At 46.6% G+C, this 17,302-nt stretch overlaps 2 protein-coding genes and 2 long non-coding RNA genes across 4 annotated transcripts in view; 1 reads left to right on the forward strand and 3 right to left on the reverse strand.

Moving 5' to 3' along the window:
- LOC120909605 (zinc finger protein 585A-like) overlaps positions 1-17,302 on the forward strand; it is a 167,801-nt gene that overhangs the window by 102,265 nt on the left and 48,234 nt on the right. The gene's annotated exons all lie outside the window — the stretch shown is intronic.
- On the reverse strand, positions 1,101-4,604 carry LOC120909689. The gene is made up of 3 exons (XR_005741351.1): positions 4,564-4,604; positions 1,759-1,873; positions 1,101-1,196 (listed from the first exon to the last, which is right to left on the reverse strand). It is a non-coding gene; the product is annotated as an uncharacterized LOC120909689 (long non-coding RNA).
- Positions 11,971-17,302, reverse strand: part of LOC120909614 (zinc finger protein OZF-like) — a 713,034-nt gene continuing 707,702 nt past the window's right edge. The window contains exon 3 of the mRNA XM_040321367.1: positions 11,971-13,766. Within this exon, the coding sequence (XP_040177301.1) occupies positions 12,625-13,766 (1,142 nt within the window). The 3' untranslated portion in view covers positions 11,971-12,624. The remainder of the gene's footprint in view (positions 13,767-17,302) is intronic.
- LOC120909681 lies at positions 14,631-15,282 on the reverse strand. The gene is made up of 4 exons (XR_005741342.1): positions 15,258-15,282; positions 15,044-15,141; positions 14,887-14,970; positions 14,631-14,805 (listed from the first exon to the last, which is right to left on the reverse strand). It is a non-coding gene; the product is annotated as an uncharacterized LOC120909681 (long non-coding RNA).

The raw sequence follows: 17,302 nt of genomic DNA on the forward strand, positions 1-17,302 counted from the left end.
ATAAAACATTCATTGTAACAAACATACTTGTATATAAATCATACCTATCAATAATTCTTGATTATCTACCTGATGACCTTCCTGTGTGGAATCCCGGGAATACAGAGGACGGGGACATCTCTCTGGTGGGTTCCTGTAGCTGGATGACTCCACCATGGTGTCCTGGTACAGATCTTTGTAAACTTTTAGATACTCTGACTCCTCCATCACCCCATCCTCAGCTTTTATCTCTTCTTTAACTTCAAATTTAGAATCTCTCAGGTTTCCACTCTGAATATATAATAAAAATGACATCAATGGTAACAATGCAGATAATGTACAGATCCTAATGATACTATCAGTGATTGTTCCTCATCTACCTGATGATGGTGGGGGATGGTGGGACCTTCCTGTGTGGAACCCCAGGAATACAGAGGGCGGGGACATCTCTCTGGTGGGCTATTAGTTGGCTGCATTGTGATATCTGTGTGTCCTGAAAGTGCCGTCATCACACCATAGGACTCATCCTCCTCTGTATACTCTTCTTTCACATTTATACCATCCCTAAGATTTCCATTCTAAATATATAATAAAACATTCATTGTAACAAACATGCTTATGAGTAAATCACCACTACCAATAATAGTCATACATCTACCTGATCATGCAGTGCATAGTTGTGATCTTCCTGTGTGGAATCCCGGGAATACAGAGGACGGGGACATCTCTCTGGTGGGTTCCCATTACTGGATCCATCTGTAGGAAACACACACTGACTGAATACATTGTTTCTATGTGTTTATCAGATGATGGGGGATCTAGGTGGAGCCTCCGTACTGCTCTCTCCTTTACAATAAAGTCTCCTCTTACCCGGTGATGTGAGGGGCGGCTGATTCTCCATCATGACGTCCTTGTAGAGATCCTTGTGTCCTTCTAAATACTCCCACTCCTCCATGGAGAAATAGACAGTGACATCCTGACACCTTATAGGAACCTGACACACACAATGATACAGTCACCATCCAGACACACCCCTTGTCTGTTACTGGATAATGTCCCAGAATTCCCAGAATCCTCCTCACCTCTCCTGTCAGCAGCTCCATCATCTTCTTGGTGACTTCTAGAATCTTCTCCATGTTGTGTCTCTCAGGTTTTAGGGAGTCACATGGAGGAACTGTGATGGTCATATGATCACCAGACTTCAGAGGGGGAAAACTCTGTAAAACACCAACAGTAACATCATATGAGATTCCCAGAATCCTCCTCACCTCTCCGGTCAGGTCTGTGTTTTATTAATAGAGATAAGAGTGATGTCATGTGACCTCCCAGAATCCTCCTCGTCTCTCCGGTCAGGTCTGTGTTTTATTAATAGAGATAAGAGTGATGTCATGTGACCTCCCAGAATCCTCCTCACCTCTCCGGTCAGGTCTGTGTTTTATTAATAGAGATAAGAGTGATGTCATGTGACCTCCCAGAATCCTCCTCACCTCTCCGGTCAGGTCTGTGTTTTATTAATAGAGATAAGAGTGATGTCATGTGACCTCCCAGAATCCTCCTCACCTCTCCGGTCAGGTCTGTGTTTTATTAATAGAGATAAGAGTGATGTCATGTGACCTCCCAGAATCCTCCTCACCTCTCTGGTCAGGTCTGTGTTTTATTAATAGAGATAAGAGTAATGTCATGTGACCTCCCAGAATCCTCCTCACCTCTCCGGTCAGGTTTGTATATTATTAATAGAGATAAGAGTGATGTCATGTGACCTCCCAGAATCCCCCTCACCTCTCCGGTCAGCAGGTAGATGATCTCCAGGGTGAAGTTTAGTATCTTCTCAGTCATGTGATCCTGGTCCATTTCCATCCTCATTGATGTGTTCATGTCATCTATGTGGGTTTCTCTGTAGATCGATTGGAGAAAATTATTTGGATTTTATTGGTTGTACAGTATTAGGATGGTGATATAAGGCATTAATAGTGAGGCTGCCCCCAGTGGGAATTGGCAAACGTAGATTGGGTGAATTAGTTTTTGTTGTGTTTCTTGCCTCCTGTACACCTGATTAATTCAGGAGTTAAGGAGTGTGTAACAGAGATTGCAAAGCTCAGGAGTGCATCATCCACAGGCCAGGGTACAGAGTATAACCATAAAATACTCCCTCATCATAATGCATTTCACCCCACCCCCTTTAAGCCCACATTCCCAGCAGTACAAATTTACCCCAACAGTCCAAAGTCGTAGTTGTATAGATTGTCCTCCAAAGCCCTATACCCAATGTACAAAATTCTCCAACACAACTACCCAAATGATCTTGTAATAACCACTCGCTGACAGGGAGTTCCAGAGGATGGAGGAGAGCAAGTAAGGAGGTGACAAGGGAGCTAATAAAGCAGGAGGTCATGGGAGAAGCCGAGGGGACAGTTTTTATTGTATTTTGTGATGAGGTTGGTGATGTAGCTGGGGGCAGAGTTATGGATGAATTTGTAAGTTCTTGTTAGTAATTGGCAGAGAGGGGTGGAGGGCAATGAACGGAGGCCAGTGGAAGGATAGGCAGAGAGTGGTGTAGGACACTGAATGAAGCCAGTGGAGGGATTGGCAGAGAGGGGTGGAGGACACTGAGTGGAAGCCAGTGGAGGGATTGGCAAAGAGGGGTGGAGAACAATGAAGGGAAGCCAGTGGAGGGATTGGCAGAGAGTGTTGGGGGACACTGAATGGAAGCCAGTGGAGGGATTGGCAGAGAGTGTTGGGGGACACTGAATGGAAGCCAGTGGAGGGATTGGTAGAGAGGGGTGGAAAACACTGAATGGAAGCCAGTAGAGGGATTGGCAGAGAGGGGTGGAGGACACTGAATGGAGGCCAGTGGAAAGATTGGCAGAGAGGGGCGGAGAACACTGAATGGAAGCCAGTGGAGGGTTTGGCAGAGAGGGGTGGTGGACACTGAATGGAAGCCAGTGGAGGGATTGGCAGAGAGGGGCGGAGAACACTGAATGGAAGCCAGTGGAGGGATTGGCAAAGAGGGGTGGAGGACACTGAATTGAGACCAGTAGAGGGATTGGCAAAGAGGGGGGGAGGACATTAAAGGAAAGCCAGCGGAGGGATTTGCAAAGAGGGGTGGAGAGCACTGAATATAGGCCAGTGGAGGGATGGGCAGAAGGGGGTGGAGGACACTGAGTGGAAGCCAGTGGAGGGATTGGCAGAGAGGGGTGGGAAACACTTAACGGTTGGTAAAGTGGATGAGTTTGGCAGCATTCATGATGGACTGAAGGGGGATATCCTATATCAAGGAAATCCAATGAGGAGGAACTTGCAGTAGTCGGGAGATAACCAGGGAGTAAATTAGGAGCTTTGTGGAGTCGTTGGTAAGGAAGGGGCATATTTTGGAGATGTTGCGGAGGTTGAGGTGGCAAGATTTGGACAATGATTGGATGTGGGTATGAAAGGAGAGCTCAGAGTTCAGGATTACACTTTGGCATTCGGGGACAAACTCATAGTTGTGTCATTGACCTTGACAGAGAATACAAAAAGAAAGGGACACGTGGGGGAGGAAATATTATAGTGATGTTTTAGGAGATATACGTATGGCGTTGTGCAAGAGGTTAAACTCACTGGGGGAGATTCAGAGAGAGAGATACGACGGCGTACCTCCTGATACGCCGTCGTATCTCTGAGATCCGACAGTCGGATCTATGCGACTGATTCATAAGAATCAGTTCCGCATAGATCTACCTAAGATGCGACAGGTGTAAGTGACTTACACCGTCAGATCTTAGGCTGCAATCTCCCGCCGGCCGCTAGGTGGCGCTTCGGTTTTTTACGCGACGAATATGCAAATGCCGATTTTCGCCGATTCAGAAACGAACGCCCGCCGCTTTTTTTTACGTTGCTTGTGTTCGGCTTTTTCCGGCGTATAGTTACCCCTGCTATGTGAGGGGTATCCTATGTTAAGTATGGCCGTCGTTCCCGCACCGAGTTTTGAATTTTCACGTCGTTTGCGTACGTCGATTCAGAAAAGCGCTTGACGCAAGTTACGCTCACGCCGAAAGCAATGACATCCTAGCGACGTCATTGGGAGCAATGCACTCCGGGAAAATTCGCGGACGGCGCATGCGCATTTAAATCGGTGCGGGGACGCGCCTGATTTGAATACTACACTCCCCCTAGCCGCGGAATTTGAATTCCGCCGGGGGATTTACGATTCGCCGGAGCAAGTTTTGAGGTAAGTGCTATCTGAATACAGCACTAGCCTCTCAAACTGGCGCCAGCGGATCTTAAATCAGATAGATTACGCGGATCTAAAGATCCGCTGATCTATCTAAATCTACCCCACTAAGATGCAATGGCAGTTCAGAAGTGAGAGGAAATTCTCCCTCCAGCTGTATCATGTGACCAGAACCGAAGGGGAGCCTCTCACAACAGTGAACTGCCACTGCCAGACGAGAAGACAGAGCACTGTAATACAAATATAATAAATACTGCAGAGCAACACACAACAAACAGGGAGAGACAACTCACTGAACATACTGGACACACATCTGGTGACTGATACCAGTAACACTCCGTACTGGGTGTAAATAGAAAATAAGATCTTATTACCTCCTCTGCTGCCCCTTCCAGCAATGTCTCCTCTCTACTTCCTCCTGATTAACCTCTCACCCGGAACTTCCTGTCGGTGCCTGACATCACTTCCTGTCTGTACCTGACATCACTTCCTGTTTTCCATAGAGACTTCCTGTTTTGGTTCGAGATCACCATCTTGTGGCGCTCAGAGCAACTGCAGGCCCCAGAAAAACATCTCGTAGCGTGATCGCAGCCTTGCCAAGTGTCCCCGAATACTCCAGGGTAGTGGATAAGCCGAGTCTGAATTCACATGGGAGTCACATCACCACGGCACAGATCGGGGCTGGCCACATTATTAGGTCCACCTTGATAGTACCGGGTTGGACCACCTTTTGCCTTCATTCTTGGTGGCATAGATTCAACAAGGTGTTGGAAACATTCCTCAGAGATTTTGGTCCATAGTGACATGATAAGATCATGCAGTTGCTGCAGATTTGAGGGTGCTGTAACGAATCAGAGCACAATGATTAGGCACAAGAGGCAAAATTTATGATTTCTCCAATCACACGCAGGGGGCGGGGATTGTGCTCCCCCAGGTATTCCCAGCCAGGACAAGTACTGTCAGTGAGTAAAGCGGTGATGTGGTGGCCTATTTTGGGGCCATCAGATTGGCCCGGGGGTGGCTGTGTTAGTTTAATTCCGGGACACTGTATTGTGTTGGCATAAAGGTACCCAGGAACAGACCTGCAAAATGCGGGACTGTCCCGGGCAATCCAGGACACGTGGTCACCCTAGTGTGGAGGCCATTTGAGTACAGTGCGATCATGAGCACAGTGACCTGGTACTAACATGCAGCAAAACCCATCTTAACCATCTGGACCTCTGGTGAACACAGTTTGGTGCTTAGACCCCGCACCGCAGATGAGCCTGTGTCATATGACAGGGTGACCTGCTTGTATGCTCATCCTGTTGGTCAGTGGGAGCCTCTCTACTGCTATAGCTACTGGTCATCGAGCTTTGACTCCTGACTGTAAGGCAGCGTACACACGGTCGATCCATCCGATGAGAATGGTCCGACGGACCGTTTTCATCGGTTCACCGCTGAAGCGGCCTGATGTGTGTACACACCATCAGTTCAAAATCCGATCGGGTCAGAACGCGGTGACGTAAAACACACGACGTGCTGAAAAAAAAGAAGTTCAATGCTTCCAAGCATGCGTCGACTTGATTCTGAGCATGCGCGGGTTTTGAACCGATGCTTTTGTGTACTAACCATCGGTTTGGACCTATCGGTCAGCGGTCCAATTTTAAAGCAAGTTCTCTCATTTTTGTCCAAAGGACAAAAGACCGATGGGGCGTACACACGGACGGTTTGGACCGATGAAACTGAACTTCGGTCTGTTTTCATCGGTTTGGACCGCTGGTGTGTACGCGGCCTAACAGCGGGTGAAGATCATTGTGTAATCATGGTGGCAGCATGTTTATTACTATTGTACTTTTTTGTCACTAACAAGGGGTACTATCACCCCATATTCACATGGGGGAGGTTGAGATATCTGGGGGTTCCCTTATATTCACATTGGGCTTCCAGACTCCGATAAGTCCCCCCACCAAAGAAGTGGGGATTGAACTCTTGTTCCCATGAACCTGTGGACAAATTACCTTGTCAGGGTGGCCACCTACCAAGGTCGCTTCCCAATTTTGAGGACATCTGGTCTAGTATGGTTCCGGGGGGGGGGGGGGGGGCGTCAGTCCACAGGCTCCTCTCCTGTCCAGCCAGGCTGCTTACTTGGGTAAGAGTCTAAATTTACAATATTTGTCATTTGTTTTTTGTGTTGGGTCTCCCTTAAAAACAGACACACATCTAGGATAAGGGTCTGGCATGAACCCAGTGGCGAAACTACCAGGGTCGCTGGTCAGGTGTGCAGTGACATCATGGTGCATTTACAGTAAATTTAAAAGCATCTGCAAGGAGGGGGCGCAGGAGAGAGGAGGACCAAAGCCTGCAGGCAATTACAGATTAGATTGTGACAAAGTCAGTTATGCCGCATACACACGGTCGGAATTTCCGCCAGCAAAAGTCCGATGTGAGCTTTTCATCGGAAATTCCGACCGTGTGTAGCAATCCCAACGCGCAAAATTCGGACGCATGCTCGGAAACAATTTGACGCATGCTCGGAAGCATTGAATTCCTTTTCTCGGCTCGTCGTAGTGTTGTACGTCACCACGTTCTTGACGGTCGAAAGTTCAGAGAAAATTAGTTTGTGTGTACATGGCATTAGTCACTCTTTTGGGGGGTCACATATGTAAGGGGCGAGTGGGGACCCTAAGGTAAGGGGGGGGGGGCCGATATAGAGGTTCACCCTTATATTAGTGTCCTCACTCCCTTCTGACGTCAGTAAACCCCTTTACCTCAGTGTATTCACTCTGCAGACTCTGGTGTAAAGGGAAACTCTGTAGACCCTGATGTAGGGGGAATGTTGTGGACTCTGGTCTAAGGGGGAACTCTGGTGTAAGAGGTTCTCTGGTCACCAGAGCTCCCCTTCACAACAGAGTTTGCAGAGTCCCCCCTTACATCAGAGTTACAGTACAAGGGAAACTTTAAGGACTCTAAGGTAAGGAGGAACTCTGCAAACTCTGATGTAAGGGGGAGGCTCTGGTGACCAGAGAATCTCTTACACCAGAGTTCCCCTTTACATCACAGTCCACAACATTCCTCTTTACATCGGGGTCCGCAGACTTCCCGATTGTACAATAAACTTTGATGTACTGTAAAGGGGAAACTCTGATGTAAAGGGACTCTAGGAATACTGGGAACTCTTATGCAAGGGCAGGAAGGGAACTTTCAGAACATGTGAAAGGGTCCCACTGCAGGACCATAATAAAGGGCCACAGGCTCAGGGGGCCGTCCATGGTTTTTGGCAACGGGGTCCTGAAGGTTCTAGTTACCCCTTTGTATGAACCCCATGCATTCCCAATGTTCAGTCCACTTCCTGAAGGATACTAGGCCACATGTCCTGCATAAGAAAAAGGCACGGGATCCCCTTTAAATTCCATACCTTATTTAGAATAAGGGTCTGATATGGATTTTGAGAGGATCCCATACATTTTTGTGGACTCTAAGGTAAGTTGGAACTCTGATTTAAGGGGGGGGCTCTGGTGACCAGAGAATCTCTTACACCAGAGATCCCCTTTACATCACAGTCCACAACATTCCTCTTTACATCAGGGTCCACAGAGTTCCCCTTTTCATCAGGGTCTGCAGACTTCCCGATTGCACTGTAAGACAAACTCTGATGTACTGTAAAGGGGAAACTCTGATGTAAAGGGGCTCTGGGAATACTGGGAACTCTTATGTAAGGGCAGGAAGGGAACTTTCAGAACTGCAGAACATGTGAAAGGGTCCTGCTGCAGGACCATATTAAAGGGCCCCGGGCTTGGGGTCGCCGTTCATGGTTTTTGGCACTGGGGTTCTAGTTACCCCTTTGTATGAACCCCATGCTTTCCCAATGTTTAGTCCCTGGCCTCCTTCCTGAAGCACACTAGGCCACATGTCTCTAAAGACATGCTGGTAGGTTAATCAGATCCTGTCTAAAGATTGGCCCTAGTATGTGTATGTAAGCGTGTCGGGATCCTACGGGGTAAATGACCATGCTATATCAAGATGCAAGTCAACTCAACTCATGTCCTGCAGAAAAAAAAAACGCGGGATCCCCTTCAATTTTCCATACCTTATCTAGAATAAAGGTCTGATATGGATTTTGAGAGGGATCCCATACCTTTTTTTCTGCAGGGCATGTGGCCTGGTGTGCTTCAGGAGGGGGGCCAGGGACTGAACATTTGGAAGGTACCTTACCAGTGGACCCTACCTGGCAAGGCACCCTGAATCCATTTCAATGGGGACAAAGAAGTAATTCTTACATTCTTGGCCCGGTGGATTCTACGTTCTGCGAAAGGGGAGAGCCTAATAGAATCTCAAAGCCCCTTTAAGATAAGAGGGCCTCTTGAAATCTGACCCTCCCTCCTATGTATATGAGAAAGGGAGTTCATGGTATACCTTGTTGCTCAAAAGGAACATAACAAACACCAAGACACTCTTAAAGCGGAGGTTCACCCTAAATTAAAGTCCACCTTAATCACAGGGGATCGGTGTGTACATTTTGCGTTCGCTGTCCAAAAAAAATAATTCCATACCTTCTTTTCTCCTTTGTGAACCAGGCACTTCCTGGTTCGGCTCCCACGGGAGAGGGCGTGTCGCTGTAGCTGCGATATCTCCTGTGAGACGCTGCCCAGGAGACGATTCCTTAGCTGAACAGAGGAACTCTAGCGTGATTTCCTACGTCACGTGGCTCGTGCAGCCGGTCATGTGACGTGGGCGGATACAATTCCGCCATTTTAAGTGATGGCAAGCAGGTAAAATCGCCGGCCTTTGTGATGGCAACTGTCCAGTGTTGACGGCGCGGCTCGCCGTCAACACTGCACATGCGCGGGATAGAGCGGTGAATGCTGGGACATCAGCATTCACCGCATCCCTGAAGGATTTGCTTGTGGGCTTCAGAGCGCCCACAAGCAAGATGGAAGCCTCCAGAGATTATTTTTATAAGTTATGTTTTGCGGCAGAAAGACATTGCGGGGGCCTACGAAATAAGGACACGTGAGTACAAGAATAACTGTGGGATGAGCGGTAGATGCATATAACAAAAAAAACGTTTTCCCGCGGAACCTCCGCTTTAAACAATAATTTATTATAAATAAACAATATATCCAATCATGTCACCCAGACATATAGATCCACCAACAACCCACTCTACGACAATAGTCTACTTCCGCAATCCTGACGAAAATGACAGCTTCCCAGTTTGCTGGTGAATAACAAAAGACCAGCTGGGGTTCCTGATGTCTCCGACTACATATGGTCATGGCCGTAGGTGGTCAATGATGTCACCTGGGATCCACCAACTGCCTAGTTTACAAAGAGAAGCAGCCTAATTTAGCGGCACTAGGGTTTTTTTTGTGCCACCATTGCTGGAGTACATCCAAAACACGTGCCACTTCACATGTGGGATTACACTATCCCCCAAGCCTTTAATTTAATGCAACTGTGTTTTTAATTTGGCTCATTAACTGAATTAAACGACTAACTTTTCCCCCCGAGCAGTAATTTTTTTTCCTCCACAGCCACCCATGAGATTTTATTTTTTAACCAAAAGCTTGCAAGTTGTCCTTGAAGAAGGCAAAAATTATACAAGAGTTGGCTCCCATAGACGGCAATGGGTTTTAGGTGCTAGGTTCGGGATCTGCAGACTGCAGGCTGGGCTTGCAGAACCTCCCATGAACTGAACCCAAGACGGTTCAATTGTCACTGCTTCCCTGTGCGGGGATCCTTGAGGTATAACAAAGTTCAAATTCTGTGCGCAACGTTTTCCGCACGGGCATTCTCCCCTTTGTGTGACAAATGTTGATTTCGTATTCCCCACGGGCATTCCCTCCTTTGTGAGACAATAGTTGATTTCATATTCCGCACGGGCATTCTCTCCTTTGTGAGACAAATGTTGATTTCGTTTTCCGCACGGGCATTCTCTCCTTTGTGAGACAAATGTTGATTTTGTTTTCCACACGGGCATTCTCTCCTTTGTGAGACAAATGTTGATTTTGATTTCCGCACGGGCATTCTCTCCTTTGTGAGACAAATGTTGATTTTGTTTTCCACGCGGGCATTCTTTCCTTTGTGAGACAAATGTTGATTTTGATTTCCGCACGGGCATTCTCTCCTTTGTGAGACAAATGTTGATTTTGTTTTCCACGCGGGCATTCTTTCCTTTGTGAGACAAATGTTGATTTTGATTTCCGCACGGGCATTCTCTCCTTTGTGAGACAAATGTTGATTTCGTATTCCGCACGGGCATTCTCTCATTTGTGAGACAAATGTTGATTTCGTTTTCCGCACGGGCATTCTCCCCTTTGTGAGACAAATGTTGATTTTGTTTTCCGCACGGGCATTCTCTCCTTTGTGAAACAAATGTTGATTTTGTTTTCCGCACGGCATTCTCTCCTTCGTGAGACAAATGTTGATTTTGTTCTCCACACGGGCATTCTCCCCTTTGTGAGACAAATGTTGATTTTGTTTTCCGCACGGGCATTCTCTCCTTTGTGAGACAAATGTTGATTTCGTATTCCGCACGGGCATTCTCTCATTTGTGAGACAAATGTTGATTTCGTTTTCCGCACGGGCATTCTCCCCTTTGTGAGACAAATGTTGATTTTGTTTTCCGCACGGGCATTCTCTCCTTTGTGAAACAAATGTTGATTTTGTTTTCCGCACGGCATTCTCTCCTTCGTGAGACAAATGTTGATTTTGTTTTCCGCACGGGCATTCTCTCCTTTGTGAGACAAATGTTGATTTCGTATTCCGCACGGGCATTCTCTACTTTGTGAGACAAATGTTGATTTCGTATTCCGCACGGGCATTCTCTACTTTGTGAGACAAATGTTGATTTCGTATTCCGCACGGGCATTCTCTCCTTTGTGAGACAAATGTTGATTTTCGCACGGGCATTCTCTCCTTTGTGAGACAAATGTTGATTTTGTTTTCCACACAAGCATTCTCTCCTTTGTGAGACAAATGTTGATTTCGTTTTCCACACAGGCATTCTCCCCTTTGTGAGACAAATGTTGATTTAATTTTCCGCACGGGGATACCCCCCTTTGTGAGACAAATGTTGATTTTGTTTTCCGCCCGGGCATTCTCTCCTTTGTGAGACAAATGTTGATTTCGTATTCCGCACGGGCATTCTCTACTTTGTGAGACAAATGTTGATTTAGTTTTCCGCACGGGCATTCTCTCCTTCGTGAGACAAATGTTGATTTTGTTTTCCACACGGGCATTCTCTCCTTTGTAAGACAAATGTTGATTTTGTTTTCCGCACGGGCATTCTCTCCTTTGTGAAACAAATGTTGATTTTGTTTTCCGCACGGCATTCCCTCCTCTGTGAGACAAATGTTGATTTCATTTTCCGCACGGGCATTATCTCATTTGTGCATTCTCTCCTTTGTGAGACAAATGTTGATTTCGTTTTCCGCACGGGCATTCTCTCCTTTGTGAAACAAATGTTGATTTTGTTTTCCGCACGGCATTCCCTCCTTTGTGAGACAAATGTTGATTTTGATTTCCACACGGGCATTCTCTCCTTTGTGAAACAAATGTTGATTTTGTTTTCCGCACGGGCATTCTCTCCTTTGCGAGACAAATGTTGATTTTGTTTTCCGCTCGGGAATTCTATCCTTTGTGAGACAAATGTTGATTTCGTATTCCACACGGGCATTCTCCCCTTTGTGAGACAAATGTTGATTTAGTTTTCCACACGGGCATTCTCTCCTTTGTGAGACAAATGATGATTTTGTTTTCCGTACAGGCATTCTCTCGTTTGTAAGACAAATGTTGATTTCCGCACGGGCATTCTCTCCTTTGTGAAACAAATGTTGATTTTGTTTTCCACACGGGCATTCTCTCCTTTGTGAGACAAATGTTGATTTTGTTTTCCACACGGGCATTTTCTCCTTTGTGGGACAAATGTTGATTTTGTTTTCCACACGGCCATTTTCTCCTTTGTGGGACAAATGTTGATTTAGTTTTCCACACGGCCATTTTCTCCTTTGTGGGACAAATGTTGATTTAGTTTTCCACACAGGCATTTTCTCCTTTGTGAGACAAATGTTGATTTCGTTTTCCGCACGGGCATTCTCTCCTTTGTGAGACAAATGTTGATTTCGCATTCCACACGGGCATTCTCCCCTTTGTGAGACAAATGTTGATTTCGTTTTTCGCACGGGCATTCTCTCCTTTGTGAGACAAATGTTGATTTTGTTTTCCGCACGGGCATTCTCTCCTTTGTGAGACAAATGTTGATTTCGTTTTCCGCACAGGGCATTCTCTCCTTTGTGAGACAAATGTTGATTTCTTTTCAAAAAATTCCCACACTCAAGTCCGGGAAAGATCTTTTTCCATGCGTTTCGAACCCAAGCCAGTTCACTCGTCACTACTTCCCTGTGCGGGGATCCTTGATATGTAACAACAACGTAATGTTTTCTGCACGGGCATTACAGATTCTCCGATGTGTGAGACTTCTGATGTGAGATAAGCGTTGATTTCTTTCCAAAACATTCCCCACACTCAAGGCAAGAAAAAATCTTTTCCTGAGCGTGCCGCAACTGGTGTGCTGTGAGATTGGACTTCTGTGAGAAACCTTTCCCGCACTCACTGCATGAGTACGGCCTCTCGCCCGTGTGCATTCTCTGATGTGTGTAAATATGGGACTTCTTTGAAAAACATTTCCCGCACTCAGGGCAGGAATACGGCTTCTCGCCCGTGTGCGACCTCTGATGTGCAACAAGGTCTGAATTACACGGAAAACATTTCCCGCACTCGGCGCAGGAATACACCTTTTCTCCCGTGTGCAATCTCTGATGTCTGACAAGGCAAGACTTCTGCAAAAAACACTTCCCGCACACGGGGCAGGAATACGGCTTCTCCCCTGAGTGTGATTTTTGATGTATAGAAAGTTCTGATTTGTGTGAAAAACATTTCCCGCACTCGGGACAGGGATACGGCTTATCCTCCCTGTGAGATCTTCGATGTATATCGAGGTATGGTTTATGTTTATAACTTTTATTGCACTCAGGGCAGGTATAGGGCTTTTCCTCTGTGTGAGATCTTTGATGTACGACAAGGTCTGAGCTCTGTGTAAAGCATTTCCCGCACTCAGGGCAGGAATGTGGCTTCTCACCCGTGTGCAGTCTCTGGTGTCTGACAAGAAAGGAGTTGTGTGAGAAACATTTCCCGCACTCAGGACAGCAAAACGGCTTCTCCGCCTGGTGAGATGTATAATGCATGTTAAGTTCTGATTTATGAAGGAAACATTGGCCACACTCAGAACACGAAAAGAGCTTCTCCCCCGTGTGAAATCTCTGATGTACAGAAAAACGTAATTCAGAACTGAAACTTTCCCCACATTCAGGACATAAAAATTCCTTCTCCCCCTGAATCCCGGCACCACCCCTCACAGTACGAGGTTGCTCAAAATCAGAGGCATTCCGTGGTCTATCCACACCGTGAAGTCCTCCATTCATAGTGGAGCTCATTGTCTTTTCTCCTCCACAATCTCGTATTGAGTCCTCATCTGCCATTTTACAAACTATAAATACAGTGAGACGATCCTTTGAGGGTTTCTCCATGGCGTGTCCTGGAAGAAAATAAAAACATCATCAATAGATATGAGAGGGTTAGTTCACTTCCATCAAGATTCCATCTGGATCAGGTAGATATGAAGAGATGTTCTCTGTGGTGGTCCCAACCAGCTGGGACTCTTCCCCCCCATCAAAAAACCTTTGGTCCTCCTCCCAGATCACTTCTACATTTACACAGCCTTGTCAGAAGAGCAGGAACCAATGGGGCCTGGGAGGGGCGTGCCCTTTACACAATCACAAGCCTAGGCACTGAGTCATGTGCTCTCTGATAGACAAGAGGGTCAAAGTTCAGACTTGAAGACCCTTTACCATAGAACAAGTGACCATAGGCACTCAATCTGTGTTATCATATCTGTGCTACTGTAACTAGGAGTGACACACAACCTAATACTGCCAGCTGAACCCCAGGACGGGTATCAGTACAGGGAGGGGACCATTATAAACCTATTATTGGCTGATATCACTCAGATTCCGCCCTACTCTGGACCAATCAGTGAGCAGTAACAGAGCAGAGATAAGAGAAGAATATATTATGGGTCACCTGTGCTGATCTCTGTAGGAGTGTCCTCCTCTATGAATGTCCTCGTCATTCCAGCCTCCTCCGTATATTGCTGATCATCCCTCAAATACGTCTCTTCTACTTCACACTTATTTTTTATGTTCATTTCATCTTCCCCCTAAACAGAATGGCAGAAAATAACATCTGTAACATAGAAGTATTTATGATGTGAGATCACATAGAAAATATCATCTTGTATAGCCCACACATCATCTCCACATGTCAGAGTGTTCAATCACTTTATGTTCCCAACCCTCAACTCCACCTACCTGATGATGGTGGGGGATGGTGTGACCTTCCTGTGTGGAATCCCCGGAATACAGAGGACGGGGACCTCTCTCTGGTGGGTTTCTGCTGCTAGGTGGCTCCATCATATCCATAGGTTCTTCTGAAAACTCGTCCATCACACCATATTCCTCTTCCTCCTCTTCATATTCTTCTTTAATAATGATATTATAATTCCCAAGGTTTCCACTCTAAAATGTATATTAAGACATTTATTGTAGCAAATAATCTTGTGTATAAATCCTAACTATCAATAATTGTTATTCATCTACCTGACCATGGTGACGATGCATCACATCATACTCCTCATCCTCCTCTTCTTTAATAATAATATTAAGATCCCCGAGTGTTCCATTCTATAGCAAAACATTCATTGTAACAAACATGCTGTGTATAAATCATAACTATCAACAATTGTTAATCATTTACCTGATCATGATGTGCGTAGTTGTGATCTTCCTGTTGGTAATCCTGGGAATACAGAGGACGGGGACATCTCTCTGGTGGGTTCCTATTACTGGATCCATCTGTAGGAAACACACACACTGACTGAATACATTGTTTCTATGTGTTTATCAGATGATGGGGGATCTAGGTGGAGCCTCCGTACTGCTCTCTCCTTTACAATAAAGTCTCCTCTTACCCGGTGATGTGAGGGGCGGTTGATTCTCCATCATGACGTCCTTGTAGAGATCCTTGTGTCCTTCTAAATACTCCCACTCCTCCATGGAGAAATAGACAGTGACATCCTGACACCTTATAGGAACCTGACACACGCAATGATACAGTCACCATCCAGACACAACCCTTGTCTGTTACTGGATAATGTCCCAGAATTCCCAGAATCCTCCTCACCTCTCCTGTCAGCAGCTCCATCATCTTCTTGGTGACTTCTAGAATCTTCTCCATGTTGTGTCTCTCAGGTTTTAGGGAGTCACATGGAGGCACTGTGATGGTCATATGATCACCAGACTTCAAAGGGGGAAAACTCTGTAAAACACCAACAGTAACATCATATGAGATTCCCAGAATCTTCCTCACCTCTCCGGTCAGGTCTGTATATTATTAATAGAGATAAGAGTGATGTCATGTGACCTCCCAGAATCCCCCTCACCTCTCCGGTCAGGTCTGTGTTTTATTAATAGAGATAAGAGTGATGTCATGTGACCTCCCAGAATCCTCCTCACCTCTCTGGTCAGGTCTGTGTTTTATTAATAGAGATAAGAGTGATGTCATGTGACCTCCCAGAATCCTCCTCACCTCTCCGGTCAGGTCTGTGTATTATTAATAGAGATAAGAGTGATGTCATGTGACCTCCCAGAATCCTCCTCACCTCTCCGGTCAGGTCTGTGTTTTATTAATAGAGATAAGAGTGATGTCATGTGACCTCCCAGAATCCTCCTCACCTCTCCGGTCAGGTCTGTGTATTATTAATAGAGATAAGAGTGATGTCATGTGACCTCCCAGAATCCTCCTCACCTCTCCGGTCAGGTCTGTGTATTATTAATAGAGATAAGAGTGATGTCATGTGACCTCCCAGAATCCTCCTCACCTCTCCGGTCAGGTCTGTGTTTTATTGATAGAGATAAGAGTGATGTCATGTGACCTCCCAGAATCCTCCTCACCTCTCCAGTCAGCAGGTAGATGATCTCCAGGGTGAGGTTTAGTATCCTCTCAGTCATGTGACTCCGGTCCTCCTCCATCCTCATTGATGTGGTCATATGATCTATGCTGTAGATGAATAGCAGAGAATTATCTGGGCTGTATTGGTTGTACATTATTAGCCAATCCCTCCACTGGCTATAATTCAGTGTCCTCCAGCCCTCTCTGCCAATCCCTCCACTGGCCTCTATTCAGTGTCCTCCCCTAACTTTTATGTGTGTCTGTCTGAATCTAGCCCACTAGCTTACTAAGATGGAAAAGAAAGTCACCTTTTAGCATTAAATATTAACTCACAGGCCACACTGCATTGCAAGCCCCCCCCCCCCCCATTTATAGAAACTAGGGTTGTCCCGATACCACTTTTTTAGGACCGAGTACGAGTACCGATACTTTTTTTCAAGTAGTCGCCGATACCGAATACCGATACTTTTTTTTAAATGTGTCCCCAAATGCAGCGATGTCCCCCCACATATGCAGCCATTGTCTCCCCCCATGCAGCCATTGTCTCCCCCCATGCAGCCATTGTCACCCCCCATGCAGCCATTGTCACCCCCCATGCAGCCATTGTCTCCCACCATGCAGCCATTGTCTCCCCCCATGCAGCCATTGTCACCCCCCATGCAGCCATTGTCACCCCCCATCCAGCCATTGTCTCCCCCCATTCAGCCATTGTCACCCCCCATGCAGCCATTGTCACCCCCCATGCAGCCATTGTCACCCCCCATGCAGCCATTGTCTCCCCCCATCCAGCATCTCCCCCCATGCAGCCATTGTCACCCCCCATCCAGCCATTGTCACCCCCCATCCAGCCATGTCTCCCCCCATCCAGCCATTGTCTCCCCCCATCCAGCATCTCCCCCCATCCAGCGTCTCCCCACATGCAGCCATTGTCACCCCCCATCCAGCCATTGTCACCCCCCATCCAGCCATGTCTCCCCCCATGCAGCCATTGTCTCCCCCCATCCAGCGTCTCCCCCCCATGTATCCAGCGTCTCCCCCCATCCAGCGTCTCCCCCCCATGTATCC

The sequence above is a fragment of the Rana temporaria genome, chromosome 8 (genome assembly GCF_905171775.1).
Source record: "Rana temporaria chromosome 8, aRanTem1.1, whole genome shotgun sequence".
Lineage (NCBI taxonomy): Eukaryota > Metazoa > Chordata > Amphibia > Anura > Ranidae > Rana > Rana temporaria.